Raw genomic sequence first — 20785 nt, forward strand, 5'->3', positions numbered from 1 at the left:
TTCAGGCCCAAAGTTTGTACACTTAAGAGGTTTAATCTGTATGTCTGTTCACGGGTGAATGTACGCATGTAAGAGATTTTTAAAGAAAGGAAGAATGTATGCGTGTTTACATTAGTGTTAGGGGCAATTGTGTCCGTGTATACCTTACCACTCCTATCACAGGTAGAAGGGCAGATTTTTACCTCTAGAATATCATCTCTTTCTACAAACTGTTGTGCACTGCAGCCATGGCACCATAAAGGCAGCACATTAATAAAGTATTCAACAGTTTTTATGTCCTGTATCTACAGAAAAACAAGCACTAACCAACTGTATGCACACCTATTTGTAAATATGTGCAAGATATACTGAATGTTAAATGCACTGTATGAAGATTTATTTAAAAGCTATGTTAAAATAATGAGTTGTAGCTGATAGTCTCTTGACAGGACCCACATTTGGAAATCTCTCCTGTAGTCAACACTGTCCATGCATCTTTAAATGTGGCGTAACAGCTAAGCTAGCTGTCTCGCATCTCTCTTATCATTCCAACTATCACTTAAATAATGTTGTAAATCTTTTGTACATTTGTTGATAGCCCTGAGTTCTGGGTGATCGCCTCAGCCCAGAGGCTTTGTAATGATCCCGACTGTAAATGAGATTAAAGAGATCTAGTCTGGGGTCCAGGAGGCAACTCGTCTGAAACTGTATGCGTCAGTTTGGTTCATTTGAGCTTTGCCCTACTGGCAGATGCACTTTTGTTATTATTACAATATGTACAGAGTTGGTATCAAATACAGTCTGTTTGATGTTGAGGTTTAGGGGGAAAGCAAAAGCAAGATGCATCGTATCCCATATTTCTAGACACTATCTTTTTAAATATAAACAAAAAGAAATGAACTAAGGCTTGTAGTTTGATTGAAATGGAGGGAAAATAAAATAAAAAATAAAACCACACCTACTCTCGCTACCTTGCTGCTATGGTATTTATATTTTATGGTTTTAATAGATGGTTAGATTTCAGAGTTCTATGCTTTGGTTTTCTGCTTTTGAAAAATTTTGAAATATAATCGTCTATGTTAAATTACAGTGGGTATGAAACACAGTAACTATGGGCAAAATATTGTGAAACTATACATTAATATTGTTTCCTCCAATTATGTGCCACAAGAGGTACTACAATCTGAGGCTGCGACTGCCGATTATTTATATTATCAATTCATTTATTGCTTATTTCTTTAGTCTAAAGAATCAAACAACAAAAATCGCCATCAGTTTCCCAGACCCCCAAATTGGTATCTTTAATCAGACTATAACCTGGTATTTCATTTACAATATAAAACCTAAATAAAATCCTCACGTGTGGTCTTTTTTTATTATAAATTACTCCAAGATAAATGATTAATCGATTATCTAAATGAATCAACTGATCAATTTAACACTACTACAATCAAATTAGTTGTTGCACCTCCTGCATTTTTGATGATCTTATTGATATTAAGTGACAATCAAAAAAAGTATATTAAAATATTACTTTTATTATGAGCAAATTATTACAACGACAACTCAACTTGGTGGTTGGCAAATCGACAAATCGTTAAGCATAAGAAAAGCTTCATGTCACTTTCCTTATACCATGGCACAGATGCATTTAGCTTTCATTAAATAAAAACTTTTTTAAAAGTCATTGACAAGTGTTGGCATACAGGCCAATGACTATAGAAATAAAACTTTTAAAAGGCTGATGACAGCCAAGACAGAATATGTCGATCTCTGATCGTGATCAACATGACGAATAAGTTCAACCTATTATTCTTCAGCTGGGTGAAAGTACACAGCTGATTTTTCTTTTTCTTTTTCTGCTAAATACATGTCGGTATCTGTATGGAGGTCAACATTTTTTGATTTGTCATGAGAGGTGGGACAGAGTTGGATGAGGACGCTTTCTGCACAGGAGATGAGGAGGACAGATGTCAGTCTGCAACCTCTCCAGTGTCCCACTTAGTTTTGGGTTCTTGCCACCACTCAGCCAGGAAGGACTCCTCGTAGTCTCCCATACCATCAAACTCAGCGTCAGGATGCACCGTGTGAGAAGAAGCCATTTCTTCTGGACTTACCACGTCCTTAAAGATAACACAAAACACACACAGTCAACAGCAAGCAAGAATGTGACTATCTTACTTCCATTCTATCTGGCGAAACATACTTTATGCTTTTCCTATCTATAAATCTGTCACTTGTGCAGCCTGTAATTCAGCCTAAACTATCACAGTCCTCCCCAACTCTCAGTTCCAGGCAGTGTGTAGAGATGGGAGGGGTCGACCTGAGTTAAATGGATGTGGCACAGCCTCAGTGGCCAACACCTCCCAGCCACATACCACACGCTGCTGGCGGAAAACACAGCCCCCACCTCCTGCTTTCTCTCCCGCAGCCTTCCTCCCCTCTTTCTCTCCCTTTCATCCTCTGAGACTTTTTTTTTCTTGTGTTGCCATTTCCACAACCTCAACAACAGCTTGCACTTAGTCTGTTAGTTTACTCCTCTAAAGTAAAAGTTTATATCCCCAAACATGCTTTAGAATGTTTGATCAACTTAAATGAGAAGGTGGAATATGCACTTTGGAAAACAAGGGCCCAAACTCCAACTAGATCAGCCAATTTAGTTGTTGTTGTTGAGCCAAGTTAAAGTATCATTTCACAAAAACATATTTTTCTACATACCTACGTAGGGTTGTCTAGTCATGCAGACAGTTTAAGTTTTATCTGCTAAGGGTTTTGAGATGTCTGTCTCTGCCACCACCCCAGCACAATGGTGGATTTTGTGCAGTTAAAAGAAATCTCGAAACCTCGTCTGATGAAATCAGCATAGCAAGATAACGCTACTTGGAGTAAGAAAAAACATGTCTATTTTGATTGAAATGGTCCTTGAATCTGTCTATAATGTATTTTTTCCAACTAGCACATTACATATATAATTATGATATAATCTAGTGTCTTTAAGGACATTTCTATGTGTATAGACTTTGAATGCACTCAACAGTTTTGCCGCTACAACCTGTCTGGTAATACCAGTAGCTTATAGTGGCTAATGTTAGCTGAGGTTTGGGTAGATATTTGTATACACATTACTGAGTCGGTTCACTGACTGTGCTACTGCCACAATGTGTTTTAGCATTTAACGTTATTTTATAATTGTCACTTGTGGCTACAGTGACACTGTTTCAAAAAAGTTACATAGGCTCGCTTTAAAGAAGTTTTTTTTATTAATTTAATTCAAGAAATGTATATTCACAAGAGCTTAATTATTAAAAGGACAATATTATTTGCAAAGAGGGTTAACTAAATGTGACTTCAGCTGGACTTTGCGTCATTGCTGTGCTCACAATTTCACTGTGCTGCCCAAAACCAATGCTTCCTGTAAATTTGCCACCATCTCTGCCTTTCAACAACATAACAACATACCTCATCGTCAGTTTGTAGGTAGTTCAGTGCAAACTCCAGCATCTCTTTCTGCTTGGTTGTCTCGTTAAAGTACCTCAGGGCCTCCTGAAAAACAAAAGTGGCATCAGCTCTTGTGTTGACCTTTTGTTTACTGTTTTTTTTTTTGTCTCTTAGTTTGGAAGCCTTAAAGTGTTTACAGCAGTACCAAATTTATTTGAAGCAGGGGCAGCTTCTGAAGGCAAAGACGTTAACCACACAGAGCTGGTACACTGCAGCTGCTGACAACTCTACACCAAGCTGAAAAGATTGGAAAACAACTCTGCCTTTATGGGAGAACATGGCTTTCTAATTAAATTGAGTTAATGTTCACGCCAAGACCACTTTATGCTATAGATGCTAATGTATAGTTTTCCTGCTTTGGTTTAGTGCAGCCAGTGTGAACTCTTTCTGCTGCCTCTGGTTCACCCACTGAAGTACATAAAGTATAAAAAAAGAACAGTAATGAGGTCTTTGTTTTACTCACGGGCCGAGGCTGAAAGTCCCTTTCCTCGAGTCCCCACTGCTCCCTGTAGAAGCGATAGTACGCTACATTTTGCTGCATCACCTGGTCTTTACTGTCAAACAGGATGTAACTGGCTGCACACGGAGCAGCGTTCTTTACATCATTCACTGTATAGGATCACAAGATAATACATGTTTAAACAGTCTTACACAAATTGCTGTCAAAAGTCTGAATCCAGAGTCTTTGTCATGGTTCTTACATTTATAATAGGAAAACTGGAGGTAGTGATACATAGTGGCTACAAACTTCTCCACAAAGAAGCCTCCAACGCTGGGTGTTAGGTGCTCTTCGCATTTTACCTTACATTTCAGCACATCGGTGTAGAGATCTGAGGGAACAACAAGCATATTATTTTCTTCTCTTAAACACACTGGACTGAAACAGCTCTTGAATTGTTCTCTTCTTACCTGCCAGGGTGGGATAGAAGTCTTTGAACTCTACGATCTCGTATGAGCCCTCACAGCCTGCCAAGCAGAGACTGTATATATCAAAGTACTGCGTGATGGCCTGCTCCATGTTTCGGGCACTGCTGCTGAAGTCACCGTTGTTGTAAAGCGTTACACTCTTCAGGAAAACACTCTGGATAACAAAGAGTTGTGGTTAGAAAAGTTTGAATAGTTTAGCATGAGTTGCACACTGGATAAGGAAGAAGATGTTGATCTACGAACTTCATACGGCTGCTCCTCGTGGTCGATGAGATATTCTTCCACATCAAACAGCGTCTTGTAATAATTCATGTTCTTGGTCAAATAGGGATCATTTGGGTTCTTCTTCAGGAAGGTGTGAGCCGCTGACACAGCCTTCTCCAAGTTGTTAAGCTGAGGAAGAATAGATAGTTTTACAATCAATTCCACAGTGTTTTGGGGGATTTTTTAAATATGAAACACCATCTCTCCCACTTGCATGAAGGGAAACAGCAGCTCCTGTCATTAACGTGACCTCTGATCCCTTTTCTCCAACAACTACTGACAGATGCAGATCACTGATGTCAGAATATGAATTCTTGTGAGTCAGTCAATAGAAAACTAATGGACCTCAGCGCAAATTCTTTCAGGAAGACTTCTAAATAACTTCAGCAACGAAGTCTCTCCTGATTGAAATGTGCTGCTTCTCCCTGTTTAGTTCTGACTCTGGGGACAGAAAGCAGACCTGTCCCGGACGACCTGAGAGGTCTGGGTGGTTCATAATGTAGCTTCAGATCAGAAATGTATTTTGGCCCTAAACCAGTCAGTGCTTTATAACCCAAAAGATGTATTTTGAAATCCATTCTTAAAGGGACAGGAAGCCAGTGTAAAGACTTCCGAACTGGAGTGATGTGATCCACTTTCTTGGTCTTATAAGGTAGTCTTGGCCAAGAATCTAAATGTAATGAACACATAGAGTGTATGTCAAATAGAGTCAGCAAAATCAAAGTCATGTAAATCCTAAAAGCCTGCTTTGTTGATCTGGGTGTTTGATCACCAGACAGAGAGCTTTGATTCACCTTTTAATTCACCAGACAAAACTATAAACTGCTCCAATTTAAAGCTGTCAGTACTTTGATGTGGTGAGTGTAAAATAACACCTTCAGCACCTGAAGGATCACAGCAGTGTTAAAGGGTTTTGTGATGGTGGCTGTTTATTACACACTAATGTAATGAAGGTTGTCTACAATAACATGGAGATTATCTGGAGATCTTTGCACACTTTATGAAACCAAAAATGATTCAAAAATGAGATCAGTAGGCTATTTTAGCCAACGCAAACCTATAGTCCCCATCATCCTGCCTGACAGAGAAGAATAAGGGGATTGTTTCAGGGGGAACACTGGAAGAGACGTGGCACATGCTCAACTACTGCTTGGTCTGCAGGAGGGCGCAAAAAAACAGCAAGGAAACGGTACTGCACTGAGAGAAATTTCCTCTCGGTGAGTCAAACCGAGTCAATCTGCCTCGAAAATCAGACTGCAGATACTTTTGTTGTGCGATTGCGCCCGTTACGCACAGTTATGGTAATGCTAAATCCACATCCTACTGTATGATCCTTATTGTACAATGGAATATGGCCAACTCGCACTTAGCCTATATGTCACCTTATATTACATTTATACAACATCCACTTTGGGAAGTATTTGGTATAACTTCAGAATTTATGGCAAAGGCCTACATTTATTTTGCACTCTAGTTTTGGGCACAATTCGACACATCAAGCACATTTGGTCTCACCTGGTAGTGTGCATACTGTATGTACCGATACGGGACCCTTTTCTCGAAGGTTTCCAATAAATCCCTCTGTGGATAGGAGATGTTAAACACTGGAAAATCTGCCTTGCACTTTTTAAGGCAGGCAGCCCTCAGTAGGATGTGGCGCATGACGCGGAGGGTGCTGTCTGCGAATAGGCTTTCGTTGTCCCGGCTGACGGAGCTGCAGTTGCGGCTACAGAAAACCTCGCTGTCCCGCAGCAGCCGGTGGAGCCGCAGGCTGAGCTCCAGGAACTTGATGCTCTCTGCCCAGTTCTGTGCCCCGTACTGCTCCAGCGCGTAGCTGTAGGCAGAGTCCAGCGGCATGATGTCCTTCTGAGGAAAACTTTTAAAGCTATACTTTTCATACTGAGCCTCCACCAGTGTCGAGATTATAAGAGCCAGACTCAAGCTTTTCAGGAGCATCGTTACCTCCACCGGCTCCAGCAGGAGACTGTTCTTGTTTTGAATAGATCAGGAAACGTCCTTTTCCTTTACCAGGGAATGCTCATGTCTATCTGCACGTAGCGTATGCTGTAAAAGCGCGTCGAGCTAGATGCTGAAAACAAGAACTTCTGATCAGAGATTTCAAAATAAAAGCCCAATGGATCTTCTGGTATTTTTTTTTAAAGTTGAGCCCATTTTCGCCAAATTTCACATATTACTGCCAGCCGTCCTTCAAAGAATGCTGCAGTACATCATGTCTGCAATTATTTCTCGCAAACTTATTGTTTTGAGGTGCAATACAGAGTAGGCTAGTGTGTGTGTGTGTGTGTGTGTGTGTGTGTGTGTGTGTGTGTGTGTGTGTGTGTGTGTGTGTGTGTGTGTGTGTGTATGCTGCATGCATATTTGACAAAACAAACGCACATACAAGCAAGTTGTATGTGTGCAAAAATATTTTTATCAAAATGTAAAAACAAGAGGCTGTCATGTATGCAATGTCTTATAAATAAATATAGAAAGAAATATAGAAGAAAAATATAAGAAGATTAATCAACAAGTTAACTGGTGTCTGCATCTCTAGGGCTGATCAATGCGAATCTTGACAATTACCTTGAAGAAAGAAGTCCGTACTTCTGGTATAAATGGTGATAATTATGGCTTACTTGACACAGACCTCACAGTCTGAGTTTGGACCTCAGAAAAGCGGTCCAGCTTTGCCCGGTGTTTTCCAGGGTCATAACACCCAGTCCCATGAACCAATATTTAAACTTATTAACAGGGATCTGATTTAGTTTTTTAAAATACTTTTGGCTCCTGTTCTTAAACTCTAGGCAGAAGATATATTCATAAAATGACTGAATATAGTTATCTGAAGACATACGATTATTTTCAACTTGGTTACCTACATTCCGAGCAAAGTGACAAGCTGAGACATGGGTGGGTGAGCTACAAAATCAATTTGCATTGACACATCACTTCTAGGCAAATATAACCTCTGAGTCTGCAAAATCTCACATGATTAATGTTATAAGGCTCAGACATATTTTTGTATATATCTGAGTTGGATGGTTATTAGGACCCAGATACTTTTTTATGAGGCAGACAGATGTGTCCGAAAAGTAATTATGTGTGTAATGACTGTTTAAAATAGAATATAAAAACACAGGCAGTAGTAATGCTTGCCATGCGTTACTGTGACGAGAAAGAATAATTTCATATTATGAGGAGGCACGTTATAATTTTCGGCTCATCTCATACGTAAGTGAATTCATGGGGCCAGGCCTCTGGGCCAGGCATTACACGTTTGCAGAATTCCATTTAAAAGTGGGTGGGGGCCCAGGGGCCACTCCTCCTGCTGCTCTCTGGAGTGATGACCCAAGAGATGCGTTAAGCGAGACAGAGAGAGACAGAATAAGGCGGAAGTTTAGTCGATTTCCCATCCAGTATAAAAGCACTAAGTAAATGCATATTTTCTTTTTTACTTAAAGAAATATGTTATGTTGAATATGCATAAAGTACATGCTTGTTTTTCTATTCTATTTGAGTAATGTCAGCTTGTACATCATGGTGACTTTTCTCGAGCTGAAACTTGCTGATTGTTTATGGTGACAGACGATGTGGAGTTTTTTACCTCTGGGTCAGATAACCCATATTCAGAGTCACTTAATACTGTAGGCCTTTTTAGGCAGGATATCTGGAGACTGTTGGTTAATGCATCAACATTTGTCTGATAGGTTGTATTCTATTTCAAAAGCATATGCTGCACCACACTCCTAATAAATGGATCAACTGTGGCCTATGTAAGATCGAAAAAGTTAAGCAGAAAATAGTAATGCACCTTGTTTTTAGACCTCTTAGACTAAATTTTGAATCAAATCGTCTCATCTTTTCCACTTCCAATAATCGCATATGCAACTTGACCCCCTTAAAATAAAGGGTTTTTTTCTTCAGTACTGTGCAAAATTGTGTACATTTCTGGTTTTGCATCTGTCCAAAGTACTATATTGCCCCACCATTTTGCGTCACCTATAAAGTGTATACGTTATATATGAATGTATGTGTTTGTTTGTTTATGTGTTTATTTAAACGTATTTATAAACATTGGAATAGTCAGTTTCTTCATATTGTGTTACGTGAGAAGGCATTTATTTTGTAATCGTAACCGGAAGAGTCTATCTCATTCCAGCTCCACTGTCCCAGACTTCATTCGGTAGGCTACTTACTTCTCTCCACTTCTTCAACCTCATCACCCCTCTGGTAGACGGTCTCTCTCTATTGTTACAACTCTCCAAATGGATCTGACAACATTAACGGTTTTATTTTGCCTTCATGTAACGTTAGTTACTGTGAATTGCAACCCGGGGCCGTTAGAGGATGTAGTTATCGATCGATACGATATACCGAAAATTTGTCCTCGAGAAGTGCAAACAGAAGATTTTATCCGTTATCATTTTAACGGTACCTTCTCTGCAGACGGGAAAAAGTTTGACTCCAGGTGAGGTTACGATACACAATGTAATGTCAGTTAATCAAGAATGCGTTCATTTACAGCTTAAACTAGCCTGTGTGTCTGTCTGCATGTAACGTTAATATAAACACTTGCAGAAATTGTGATTTCAGTTGTAAAATGGTCAACGTGCTTTGAGAATGTCTCAGTAACGTTATTAAGGATCACACTAAAATAAGCATGGAAAGTACAGCTATCAACCATTTTCCTGATGGATTCACAGACAATTAACTACAGCTGAGATAACAATACGTGTCATTCCCCATTTTCAAATTAATTAGTACCACCTCAATGTTTTTATGACAATACATTAGTTATATTTAACAGTGATTTACTATACAACACTTAATTTTAGGTAGATAAAATGTGTTCTTTTTATGGTTTTTAAGGTGGTGGATATTTGTGTTGCCATTCCTCAAATAACCTCCCTAGAATTTCAAAATGAAATATTAAAACACATATTCATAATGAATGAATGGCATCATAATGAAGGGACATAATGACCTTTTGAATAATACTGGTGATGTGGATGGAACATTGGATGCAGACTTTAAAGCACCATAACTTTTTAACGGCCCCATGACATGAGCTTCTAGATTCCATTTTTCACCACAGTCTACAGTTTTGACACTTCTACCTACTTTGGTGGATTCCATTGATTATACACTCTCATCCATCCCTCCCTTTTGTTGTCTACGCAGTCATGACCGAGGCAAAGCCTTCATCAGCCAGGTCGGCTTGGGCAGACTCATCACAGGGATGGACCGCGGTCTTCTGAGCATGTGTGTCAATGAACGCAGGAGGATCACAATCCCCCCACACCTGGCCTATGGAAGCATCGGAACAGGTGCTGATAAACATGAGTAACAGCACTTTGTTGGATACATTATCTGTTCTAGTTTATGCCAATCTGTGTTGTTTGTCCGACAGGTGGTGTGATTCCTCCTGACGCTGTGTTAGTGTATGATGTTCTCATGCTGGACATATGGAACACCCAGGACACGGTCCAGATCCGCACACTCAGCAAACCTGCAAGCTGCAACCGCACCACTGTGGCATCGGATTTCGTCCGTTACCACTATAACGGCACCCTGCTGTCTGGTGCAGCTTTCGGCTCCAGGTGACGTTAGGTTTTAACATTAAGGTATGTCTCATCTATTTCTGTGATTCTCAAGAACTTTTGTCTTTTATTTTAGTCACTCGAAGAATTCAACCTATGACACCTACTTGGGACAGGGCGACCTCATCAAAGGCATGGAAGAGGGTCTTTTGGGCATGTGTGTCGGGGAGAGAAGGATCATCATTGTCCCACCCTTCCTGGCATATGGAGAGACTGGCCAAGGTACAAACTATTAATGTTTAAGATGACTGTGGCTTGTATATAATAATTTCACATAGTTTACATTTCAAACTTTCTGACCTACACAGTTTTTATATTCATTTCTGTTTCCGTAGACTTGGATTTGACCTGTTCAGTGTCAGAATTACTAGAAATCACATATGCTTTCCATTACTGCTGATCATTATCCAAAGTACACTAAGGGCCCTTTCACAACTACCTCGTTTGGTCCGAATTTTTGGACTTTTCAGTTTGGTCCGAACCAAAATTGCAGGTGTGAAACCTCCCCCTGACCAAACAACCGAAATTTGGTCTCGGTCCGGATCAAACTAAACCATGGTCCAGTTTGTTTCAAGTGTGAAAGCTATTTTTGGATTGTTCGGACTTTCAGACCAAATGCAAAAAAGTTCTGGCAGGCTATCGTCGTGTTATAAGACCGGAGAAGCTCTTTTAAGGAGTAGCTCAGTGCTTAGCGTGCACGCAGCGAGTGTGTGGTTGACCACAACATGAGAGTGACAGCGGATGCGCTCTGAGCAGACAGGTGTCAGCATTTGGAGCATTAGCATTAAAGTTGTTACTATAAGTGGTAATGTGTCAGTTTCAGTTTGTCTCTGAATAAATACTGCAGCTCCTCAAGACCAAAGTCAAGTTTGCGTGTCTTGATTCTCAACAACGCAACAAAACAAATCAGCCGCGGTAGCATGGGGAATGCAGGAGTCAGTTGGAAAAAACTCTGACACTAGAGAACGGATACGAGAGGACGGGGAAGCCAAACAAATCAATGTCAAGTATAGGGAGACACAGCCCACGTAGGTGATGACAACGGGAAGTAGGTATGTCACCTAAAGGTCTTTAGTGCGGTGGCATTATTGCGATGTGAAATCTTAACTAACTGGATCAAATGTATACAATGTAAAAAAAACATGCACTTTGGTTCAGACTTAAAGGTGTGAAAATGCCCTAAAAGCAACCGTTGGTTTCTGTTCATATTATTATGGTTTGACAAACAAACGTCATCTATTACAGTGAGCAAGTTGTCTCATTTGCTTTTATTGTTAAGTTACATTATTGTTGCATGGTACCACATTTGAGAGCAAAGACTATTTTGAAAATGCTTCTCTGTAGTTGTGTTTGGGTATATGTGTGAAACTGACATATGCGACAGTATTCATGTTTGATTGTTGTTTCGGTGCACTTATTTTTCATGTCCACGCTTACTGCACTATTATGCAATAATAATGTACATAAAAGTAATGCAAAAAAGGATTGCTAATGTCATACACGAGTCTCTGCAAGTTACTGCAAGGGGGAAAGTTCCATACCACACTAATATGAACAAAAAAAGGTCTGCCTGGGAGGAAGGAAACTAATCTCACGAGTAAAAGTATGCTTTTAGGTAAAGTATATGTGACTGGTATGGACCTGAAACTGTGAGATATAGACACACTGCATGTCCTACTTTTTTCCTCTAACAGGAACTCAGGTCCCTCCTCAGGCTACGCTGGTGTTCCAGGTGCTGCTGGTTGATGTGTTCAACCCTAAGGATGACCTAGTTGTGGAGGTGAAGGAGGTGCCTGAAGGCTGCATCCGCAGGACGGTGACTGGAGATTACATCCGTTACCACTACAACGGTACCTTCCAGGACGGCACAGCATTTGACTCGAGGTAAACCTAAACTTTCTCCATTCTTAGAAAGCAATAAAATGTAAAGCAAAATTACCTGAGTTTAAAGGGATGGTTAGGATTTTAAGTAGGGTTGTATGATGTACTTATTCATAGTCCTTTTACGTCCTTCTACATCCTGCTATGCCATGAAGTACTACAACTACTATTTCTAGTCACTGTTCCATTATCTTTATTGTGACTGTTATTGCCACTATTCATCACACCCCCAACCGGCACCGTCAGACACCGCCTACCAAGCCTGGGTCTGCTGAGGTTTCTTCCTAAAAGGGAGTTTTTCCTCGCCACTGTCGCACTAAATGCTTGCTCTTGGGGGATTTACTAGAATTTTTGGGTCCTTTGTATGTTATAGAGTGTGGTCTAGACCTACTCTATATGTAAAGTGTCTTGAGATAACTCTTGTTATGATTTGATACTATAAATAAAATAAAATTGAATTGAATAGTCAGTTCATTACCTACAGTAGATGGCGGTCAGCACACCCCAAGTTTGGAGAAGCAGACAGAAGTACTGGCACGGAAGCTAAGCAATAAGCAATGTACTGCTGTGCATTGAAATGTGAAATCTATCCATTTCAGTTTAAGTGTACAATATACTTAGCTTATTTTCACCACTTTACCTTGTCTTTAGACAGCCTTTTCGGACAGGGAACGGAAGCCGTTGTATACATCTATGCTCTTTTCAAAGCCACCATACTCCTTTGACGAAAATTGGTATTTTAAAGGGTTAGTTCGGATTAACCAAAGTCACACACACTAACACAAACAAACTAGCTGATCGAGGCAGCAGTAGACCGACATCTCCCGTGATGATTGTTTTGTCAAAAGAGTCGGGTGGGTTTGAAGATAGCATAGATAATGGCTTCAGTTCCCCGTCAGAAAGGGCTGTCTGACAACAAGGTAAAGCCGTGAAAATATTCTAAATATAGCATACACTTAAACTGATATTGATTTTTTTTTAATTTATTTTTTTAGGTGGCTAAAATCCATTTAGCTGCTGCCCCTGTCCACAGCAATACATTGCTTAGCTTTCATGCCGGTACTCCTGCCTGCTTCTGTAAACTGCGGGTCTTCTGGCTGCCATGTACAATAGACATACACTGACTATGGATAAGTACCTCATACAACCCCACTTCAAAAAATCCTTACTATCCCTTTATCACTTCCCTTGACAGCTACAAGCGAAACAGCACCTATAACACTTACATCGGCAAGGGATATGTGATCCAAGGGATGGACAAAGCCCTGCATGGGCTGTGCATAGGAGAGAAGAGAAAGATTACCATCCCTCCTCACATGGCGTATGGCCAAGAAGGAGTTGGTGAGTTTGACACATGAATTGGGAGGATTCAAAAGACACTTGGAATGGACCAACATCTTCTTAGTCTTGTTTATGTGTTAACACTGCCCTGTTTATTTTTTTTCTCCCGCTGTAGGAGACCTCATTCCTAGCTCTGCTGTGCTGATCTTTAACATTCACGTCATTGATTTCCACAACCCCGAAGACCCAGTCGACATTAAATCTACCTACAAGCCTCAGGATTGCAAAGTGACCAGTGAAGCTGACGATTTGATTCAGTATCGTTATAACTGCTCCATGATGGACGGCACCCTGCTGTACTCCTCGTGAGCGCCCTCTGCTACACTGCATCCTCCTCCTCCTGGTTTATGCATGTAATCATTGCTGGCTCCTTGTCTGACAGATTGCAGTGGGCCTAGAACTTCAGATATCATACCATTTTATGTATCCCTGACAACAGCACATATGTCTGCTTGGCTCAAGGTTTTGAAATATGGAAATGTTTTAGTGAGCATTTTAAAAATCCCCATTGTTAAGAGTGGTAACAGTTTATGTGTCCATTTCCAGGGACCATTACGAGTCACCTTCCATCACGACTCTTGGAGCGAATAAGGTGATCCTGGGTTTGGAGAAAGGTTTGAGTGGCATGTGTGTGGGCGAGAGGAGGGAGGTGGTCGTTCCACCACACTGGGGACATGGTGAAAATGGAGGTCAGTCATAGGAACTGCTCGGATTGCATTCTGAACAGACTTTCTTTTTACCCCAAATTATGTTTTCTCTTCTCTGTTTTGGGGTCTCCAGCTGGAGGAGTTCCCAGGAGTGCAGTGCTCTTCTTTGAGCTGGAGTTAGTGGAGCTGCAGAAGGGTGTGCCTGAAGGCTACATGTTTGTGTGGCTGGGAGATGGCCCTGATCCCCTCTTTCCTGCTATGGACCTCAATGGTGACAAAGAGGTACCTCTAGAGGAGGTAAGCAGACAACAAAATAGTTCTCCCTCCTAAATCTTATCTAAACAGCCTGGGTATAAACGTGCATTTAACATCGCGACGCTTTCTCCAGTTTTCAGCCTTCATCATGCTCCAAGTTAAGGAGGGCAAAGGTCGTCTTCTGCCAGGGTTTGATGCCGACACCATCATTAAGGACATGTTTAATAACCAGGACCGCAATGAAGATGGGAAGATTGTTGAATATGAACTGAAACTCAAGGTGGATGACGAGTCTGAACAAGTGAAACGAGATGAGCTATGAAGAGGACTTGTGCAGTACAGGCATGCAGTGGCTGAGGTCATACCGCCATCTTAGCAACTAATGTTTCAGAGATTGAAACATTGTTGAGCCTTTATTTAAGGCAGTCAGACAGTTCACTTTGCTAGATTCTGTTAAAAAATGTGCTGAGGAAACGTGTTTGAAAATGTGAAAGGAAGAAAAATGGCCTCTAGTGAAATTGTGTTCTGTTGAAAATATTTACATTGAACTACCTAAGAAACCATTTGGGCTGGGCCCTACCTTCAGAATATTACTTTATAAAACTAGTAGTCAATGCAGTGCCTCATAAAATTGATGAAAAACCACTGGTTGTACAGTATAATTAGGAGTGGCTAGTTTTTACAATATTATTATTATTATTATTATTATTATTATTATTATTATATATATATATCTCATAGAGAAAATGTATCACAAAAAGAGTGTTGTGGAACGTAAAATAAAATGTTTTATAGTAAAATTAAGACACCTACTTTATTTCTTAAATACTGTTTGTGTACAGACATGTATATGTGAATTAGTTTGGTAGACTTTAATTCAGTGGCCTAAATCTTTCATCAACATTTTATTCATTAAACCATTTGTAATAAAACATTTTATAGTTGGAACATATAATGAGGTAATGAGTTTAGACAAAAGAAGACAAAACAATGCATGACTGACTGTAAATGGCACATTGTCCACAAATGACAAAGGACATCTCTAATATTTTAGTACTTTTGTGTTATTAACCAATTATTAGGTTTTTATGAAACTTTTGTGCGTTGCATTGTGAAACTTTATGAAAATCATACAGTTAAAATGACTGTGAAGGGGTCATGTGGTCATGTGGTTCTGTTTTATATCTCAGTCATTGTGGAGCTTGGCGCAGATGCACTAGCTGCTATGGGTGTAGAAATGTCCTTAAACATCTGTTTGCATATCGATAGTTGCGTCCGCTCCACCACTCATTAGACCTGCTGTCAATGACAAGATGTTAAATGGACGTGGACTCTTACCTCAAAGAGCTTTACAACAAAAGCCAGCACCATGACTTTCTATGACATACTGTACTATACTATGACTTCTTTATGACATTTTTTATAGCATACTATACTATGACTTTTTTATGACATACTATATTAGTTTTTATGGCATACTATACTATGACTTTTTTATGACATACTATACTATGAGATTTTATGAAATTTATTATGACATACTATACTATGACTTTTTTTATGACATTTATTATGGCATCCGATACTATAACTTTTTTAAGACACTAAACTATGGCTTTTTTTGACATACTATACTATGACTTTTTATGAAATTTATTGTGGCGTACTATACTATGACTTTTTTTATGACATTTTTATACCATACTATACTGTGACGTTTTTTTAATGACATCATTACTTATTATTGCATACTAAACTATGACTTTTTTGATGACATACTATACTATGACTCTTTTTTATCATATTATACTATGACTCTTTTTTGTCATACTATACTATGACTGTTTTATTCCTTTTTTTGCATACTATACTATGACAATTTTCGACATACTATACTATGACTTTTTGATCATTTTTTTCGACACACTATGCTATGACTTTTTTACGAAAACATGAACTTTGTGTCATGTCAAGTAGCCTAGCTTGATAAGATAATGGTTGGGAAACAAAAGGTTGATATTTCAAATCTTACGTGTTTGAGGAAGTTTTAAGGATCAAATATACTGAGTGAAAGAGACAAATATGCCAAAATCATAAACTTGTTTGTCAGGTCAGATGTCTTAGAGTAATAAGAGGATGCTTGGAAGACAGAAGGATGAGTGTTTGAATCTTATGTTTGAGCAAGTTTTGAGGTCCAGTATACTTTGTGAAAGAGACAAATATGCCAAAAATATGGCATGGGTGACAGGTCAGGTAGCTTAGTCGGAGAAGAGACTGATTGGTGGACAGAAGGTTGAGTGTTCAAATCCTATATAGCGCACAAAGTTTTGAGGTCCTATACACTGAGTGAAAGAGACGAATATGTCAGAAACTACAATTTTGTGTCTGATCAGATAGCTTAGAGGGATAAGACAATGGCTGGAAAACCAAAGGTTTCCAGTAAGTTTTAAGGTCCCACATACCAAGTGAAAGAGCCAAATGACAAAAACATAAACTAAACATAAAACAAGAAAGATAGTTTAGGGTGATAAGTGAATGACTGGAAGAGTTCAAAACCTCTACGGTGCAATTGCTTTCAAGATGTACATTACAGGAATGAAGAATAATTTACTAAGTCAATGCAATACTATGACTTTTTTATCACTTTTTTCGACATACTATACTATGACTTTTTGTCACTTTTTCCGACATACTATGCTATGACTTTTTCGACATACTATACTATGACTTTTTAATAACTTTTTTCGACATACTATAGTATCACTTTTTTTTTACATTCTATACTATGACTTTTTCTTCACTTTCCTTGACATTCTATACTATGACTTTTTCTTCACTTTCCTTGACATACTATACTATGACTTTTTATCACTTTTTTCGACATAATATACTATAACTTTTTATCACTTCTTTCGACATACTATAATATGACTTTTTTGTCACTATTTTCGACATACTATACTATCACTTTTTTCGACATACTATACTATGACTTTTTATATCACTTCTTTCGACATACTATGCTATGACTTTTTTATCACTATTTTCGACATACTATACTATGACTCTGTGAAAGAGACAAATATGCCAAAAATATGGCTTTTGTGATAAGTCGGGTAGCTTAGCAGGAAAAGAAAATGATTGGTAGACAGGAGCTTGAGTGTTCAAATCCTATATGTCTCTCGAAGTTTTGAGGTATACACTGAGTGAAAGAGACGAATATGTCAAAAACTAACTTTTAAGGTCAAATCAAATAGCTTAGAGGGATAAGAGAATGTTTGGAAAACCAGAGGTTGAGTGTTCAAGTCTCAGTAAGTTTTAAGGTCTGACATACTAAATGACGAAAACATAAACATGTTTGCTAAGAAAGCTAGCTCGGGGTGGTAAGTGAATGACTGGAAGACAGAAAGTTGAGAGTTCAAAACCTTTATTGTGATATTGTTCTCAAGATGTACATCACAGGAATATAGAATACATTTTTATAGACGCGCAATACTCACTTTTTTATCCCTTTTTTCGAGATACTATACTATGACTTTTTTATCACTTTTTTCGACATACTATAATATGACTATTTTATCACTTTTTCTTCACTTTTTTCGACATACTATACCATGATGTTTTTCGACATACTATACTATGACTTTATTTTACATACTATACTATGACTTTTTTTTTCGACATACTATACTATGACTTTTTTCGACATACTATACTATGACTTTTTTTTACATACTATACTATGACTTTTTTTTACATACTATACTATGACTTTTTCTTCACTTTTTTTGACATACTATACTTTGATTTTTTTCGATTTACTATACTATGACTTTATTTTACATACTATACTTTGACTTTTTCTTCACTTTTTTCAACATACTATACCATGATGTTTTTCGACTTACTATACTATGACTTTTTATATCACTTCTTTTGACTTTTTTGACATACTATGTTTTGTATCACTTTATTCGACATACTATACTATGACATTTTTTTGACATACTATACTCTGACTTTTTCTTAATTTTTTTCGACATACTATACTATGACTTTTTCTTCACTTTTTTCGACATACTATACTATGATTTTTTATAACTTTTTTCGACATACTATACTATGACTTTTTTCGACATACTATACTATGACTTTTTTTTACATACTATACTATGACTTTTTCTTCACTTTTTTTGACATACTATACCATGATTTTTTTCGATTTACTATACTATGACTTTTTTGACTACTATGTTTTGTATCACTTTTTTTGACATACTATACTATGACTTTATTTTACATACTATACTTTGACTTTTTCTTCACTTTTTTCAACATACTATACCATGATGTTTTTCGACTTACTATACTATGACTTTTTATATCACTTCTTTCGACTTTTTTGACATACTATGTTTTGTATCACTTTATTCGACATACTATACTATGACATTTTTTTGACATACTATACTCTGACTTTTTCTTCACTTTTTTCAACATACTATACTATGACTTTTTCTTCACTTTTTTTGACATACTATATTATGATTTTTTATAACTTTTTTCGACATACTATACCATGATGTTTTTCAACATACTATACTATGACTTTATTTTACATACTATACTATGACTTTTTCTTCACTTTTTTCGACATACTATACTATGATTTTTTTCGATTTACTATACTATGACTTTTTTGACTACTATGTTTTGTATCACTTTTTTCGACATACTATACTATGACTTTATTTTACATACTATACTTTGACTTTTTCTTCACTTTTTTCAACATACTATACCATGATGTTTTTCGACTTACTATACTATGACTTTTTATATCACTTCTTTCGACTTTTTTGACATACTATGTTTTGTATCACTTTATTCGACATACTATACTATGACATTTTTTTGACATACTATACTCTGACTTTTTCTTCACTTTTTTCAACATACTATACTATGACTTTTTCTTCACTTTTTTGACATACTATATTATGATTTTTTATAACTTTTTTCGACATACTATACCATGATGTTTTTACATACTATACTATGACTTTTTCTTCACTTTTTTCGACATACTATACTATGATTTTTTATAACTTTTTTCGACATACTATAACTTTTTTTGACATACTATACTATGATTTTTTATAACTTTTTTCGACATACTATACCATGATGTTTTTCGACATACTATACTATGACTTTATTTTACATGCTATACTATGACTTTTTCTTCACTTTTCGTGACATACTATACTATAACTTTTTTTCATAGTATACCATGATTTTTTTCGATTTACTATACTATGACTTTTTTGACTACTATGTTTTGTATCACTTTTTTCGACATACTATACTATGACTTTATTTTACATACTATACTTTGACTTTTTCATCACTTTTTTCGACATACTTTTCTTCACTTTTTTCGACATACTATACTATGACTTTTTATCACTTTTTTCGACATACTATACTATAACTTTTTTTCGACATACTATACTATGACTTTTTTTTGACATACTATACTATGACTTTTTATATCACTTCTTTCGACATACTATACTATGACTTTTTATATCACTTCTTTCGACTTTTTTGACATACTATACTGTGACATTTGTATCAGTTTTTTGACATACTAAATTATCACTTTTTTGACATACTATACTATTACTTTTTTATCACTTTATTCGACATACTATACCATGAGTTTTTTCGACATACTATATTACTTTTTTATCACTTTTTTCGATATACTGTACTATCACTTTTTTCGACATACTATACTATAACTTTTTTTTTCGACATACTATACTATGACTTTTTCTTAACTTTTTTTGACATACTATACTATGACTTTTTATATCACTTCTTTCGACATACTATGCTATGACTTTTTATCACTTTTTTCGACATACTATACTATGACTTTTTTATCACTTTTTCGACTTTTTCGACATACTATACTATGACTTTTTTTTGACATACTATACTATGACTTTTTTCTTCACTTTTTTTTGACATACTATACTATGACTTTTTCTATCACTTCTTTCGACATACTATGCTATGACTTTTTATCACTTTTTTCGACATACTATACTATGACTTTTTATATCACTTCTTTCGACTTTTTTGACATACTATACTAGGACTTTTTTTGACATACTATACTAGGACTTTTTCTTCATTTTTTTCGACATACTATACTATGACTTTTTCTTCACTTTTTTCGACATACTATACTATGACTTTTTATCACTTTTTTCGACATACTATACTATAACTTTTTTTCGACATACTATACTGTGACATTTGTATCAGTTTTTTGACATACTAAATTATCACTTTTTGACATACTATACTATTACTTTTTTA

The 20785-nt window shown here is 37.2% G+C and overlaps 2 protein-coding genes across 3 annotated transcripts; one reads left to right on the top strand and one right to left on the bottom strand.

The window, feature by feature from the left end:
• Positions 1-1497: 1497 nt before the first annotated feature.
• Positions 1498-6746, bottom strand: p3h4 (prolyl 3-hydroxylase family member 4 (inactive)). 2 transcript variants are annotated; one of them, XM_078270170.1, is made up of 7 exons: positions 6184-6745; positions 4648-4797; positions 4387-4558; positions 4179-4307; positions 3941-4086; positions 3439-3522; positions 1498-2102 (listed from the first exon to the last, which is right to left on the bottom strand). In XM_078270170.1, exons 1-7 carry the CDS (start codon positions 6622-6624, stop codon positions 1953-1955), a joined length of 1272 nt encoding a protein of 423 aa, XP_078126296.1. In that variant the 5' UTR covers positions 6625-6745; the 3' UTR covers positions 1498-1952. The 2 variants fall into 2 exon arrangements, with proteins under 2 accessions (XP_078126296.1, XP_078126297.1); XM_078270171.1 differs by lacking the exon at positions 1498-2102 and adding an exon at positions 3623-3714 and having other exon boundaries at positions 6184-6746.
• A 2097-nt stretch (positions 6747-8843) lies between these two features.
• On the top strand, positions 8844-15196 carry LOC144530488 (peptidyl-prolyl cis-trans isomerase FKBP10-like). Its single transcript, XM_078270071.1, has 10 exons — positions 8844-9136; positions 9850-9995; positions 10079-10268; positions 10345-10490; positions 11963-12152; positions 13345-13490; positions 13606-13795; positions 14037-14179; positions 14271-14434; positions 14526-15196. The coding sequence occupies exons 1-10, from the start codon at positions 8934-8936 to the stop codon at positions 14712-14714; spliced, it is 1707 nt and encodes a 568-aa protein (XP_078126197.1). The 5' UTR covers positions 8844-8933; the 3' UTR covers positions 14715-15196.
• The last annotated feature ends 5589 nt before the right edge of the window (positions 15197-20785 follow it).

This window comes from Sander vitreus, chromosome 15, assembly GCF_031162955.1.
Source record: "Sander vitreus isolate 19-12246 chromosome 15, sanVit1, whole genome shotgun sequence".
Classification (NCBI taxonomy): Eukaryota; Metazoa; Chordata; class Actinopteri; order Perciformes; family Percidae; genus Sander; species Sander vitreus.

Excerpts from the sequence above, each read along its gene's own strand:
- p3h4 (XM_078270170.1), bottom strand. The coding sequence starts at position 6,624 with ATGCTCCTGAAAAGCTTGAGTCTGGCTCTTATAATCTCGACACTGGTG. Across the intron at positions 4,087-4,178 it reads CCAGTTTTCCTATTATAAAT|TGAATGATGTAAAGAACGCT; the intron begins GTAAGAACCATG and ends GATCCTATACAG. Across the intron at positions 2,103-3,438 it reads ACCTACAAACTGACGATGAG|GACGTGGTAAGTCCAGAAGA; the intron begins GTATGTTGTTAT and ends GTTATCTTTAAG.
- LOC144530488 (XM_078270071.1), top strand. The coding sequence starts at position 8,934 with ATGGATCTGACAACATTAACGGTTTTATTTTGCCTTCATGTAACGTTA. Across the intron at positions 9,996-10,078 it reads CTATGGAAGCATCGGAACAG|GTGGTGTGATTCCTCCTGAC; the intron begins GTGCTGATAAAC and ends TTTGTCCGACAG. Across the intron at positions 13,796-14,036 it reads GGCACCCTGCTGTACTCCTC|GGACCATTACGAGTCACCTT; the intron begins GTGAGCGCCCTC and ends GTCCATTTCCAG.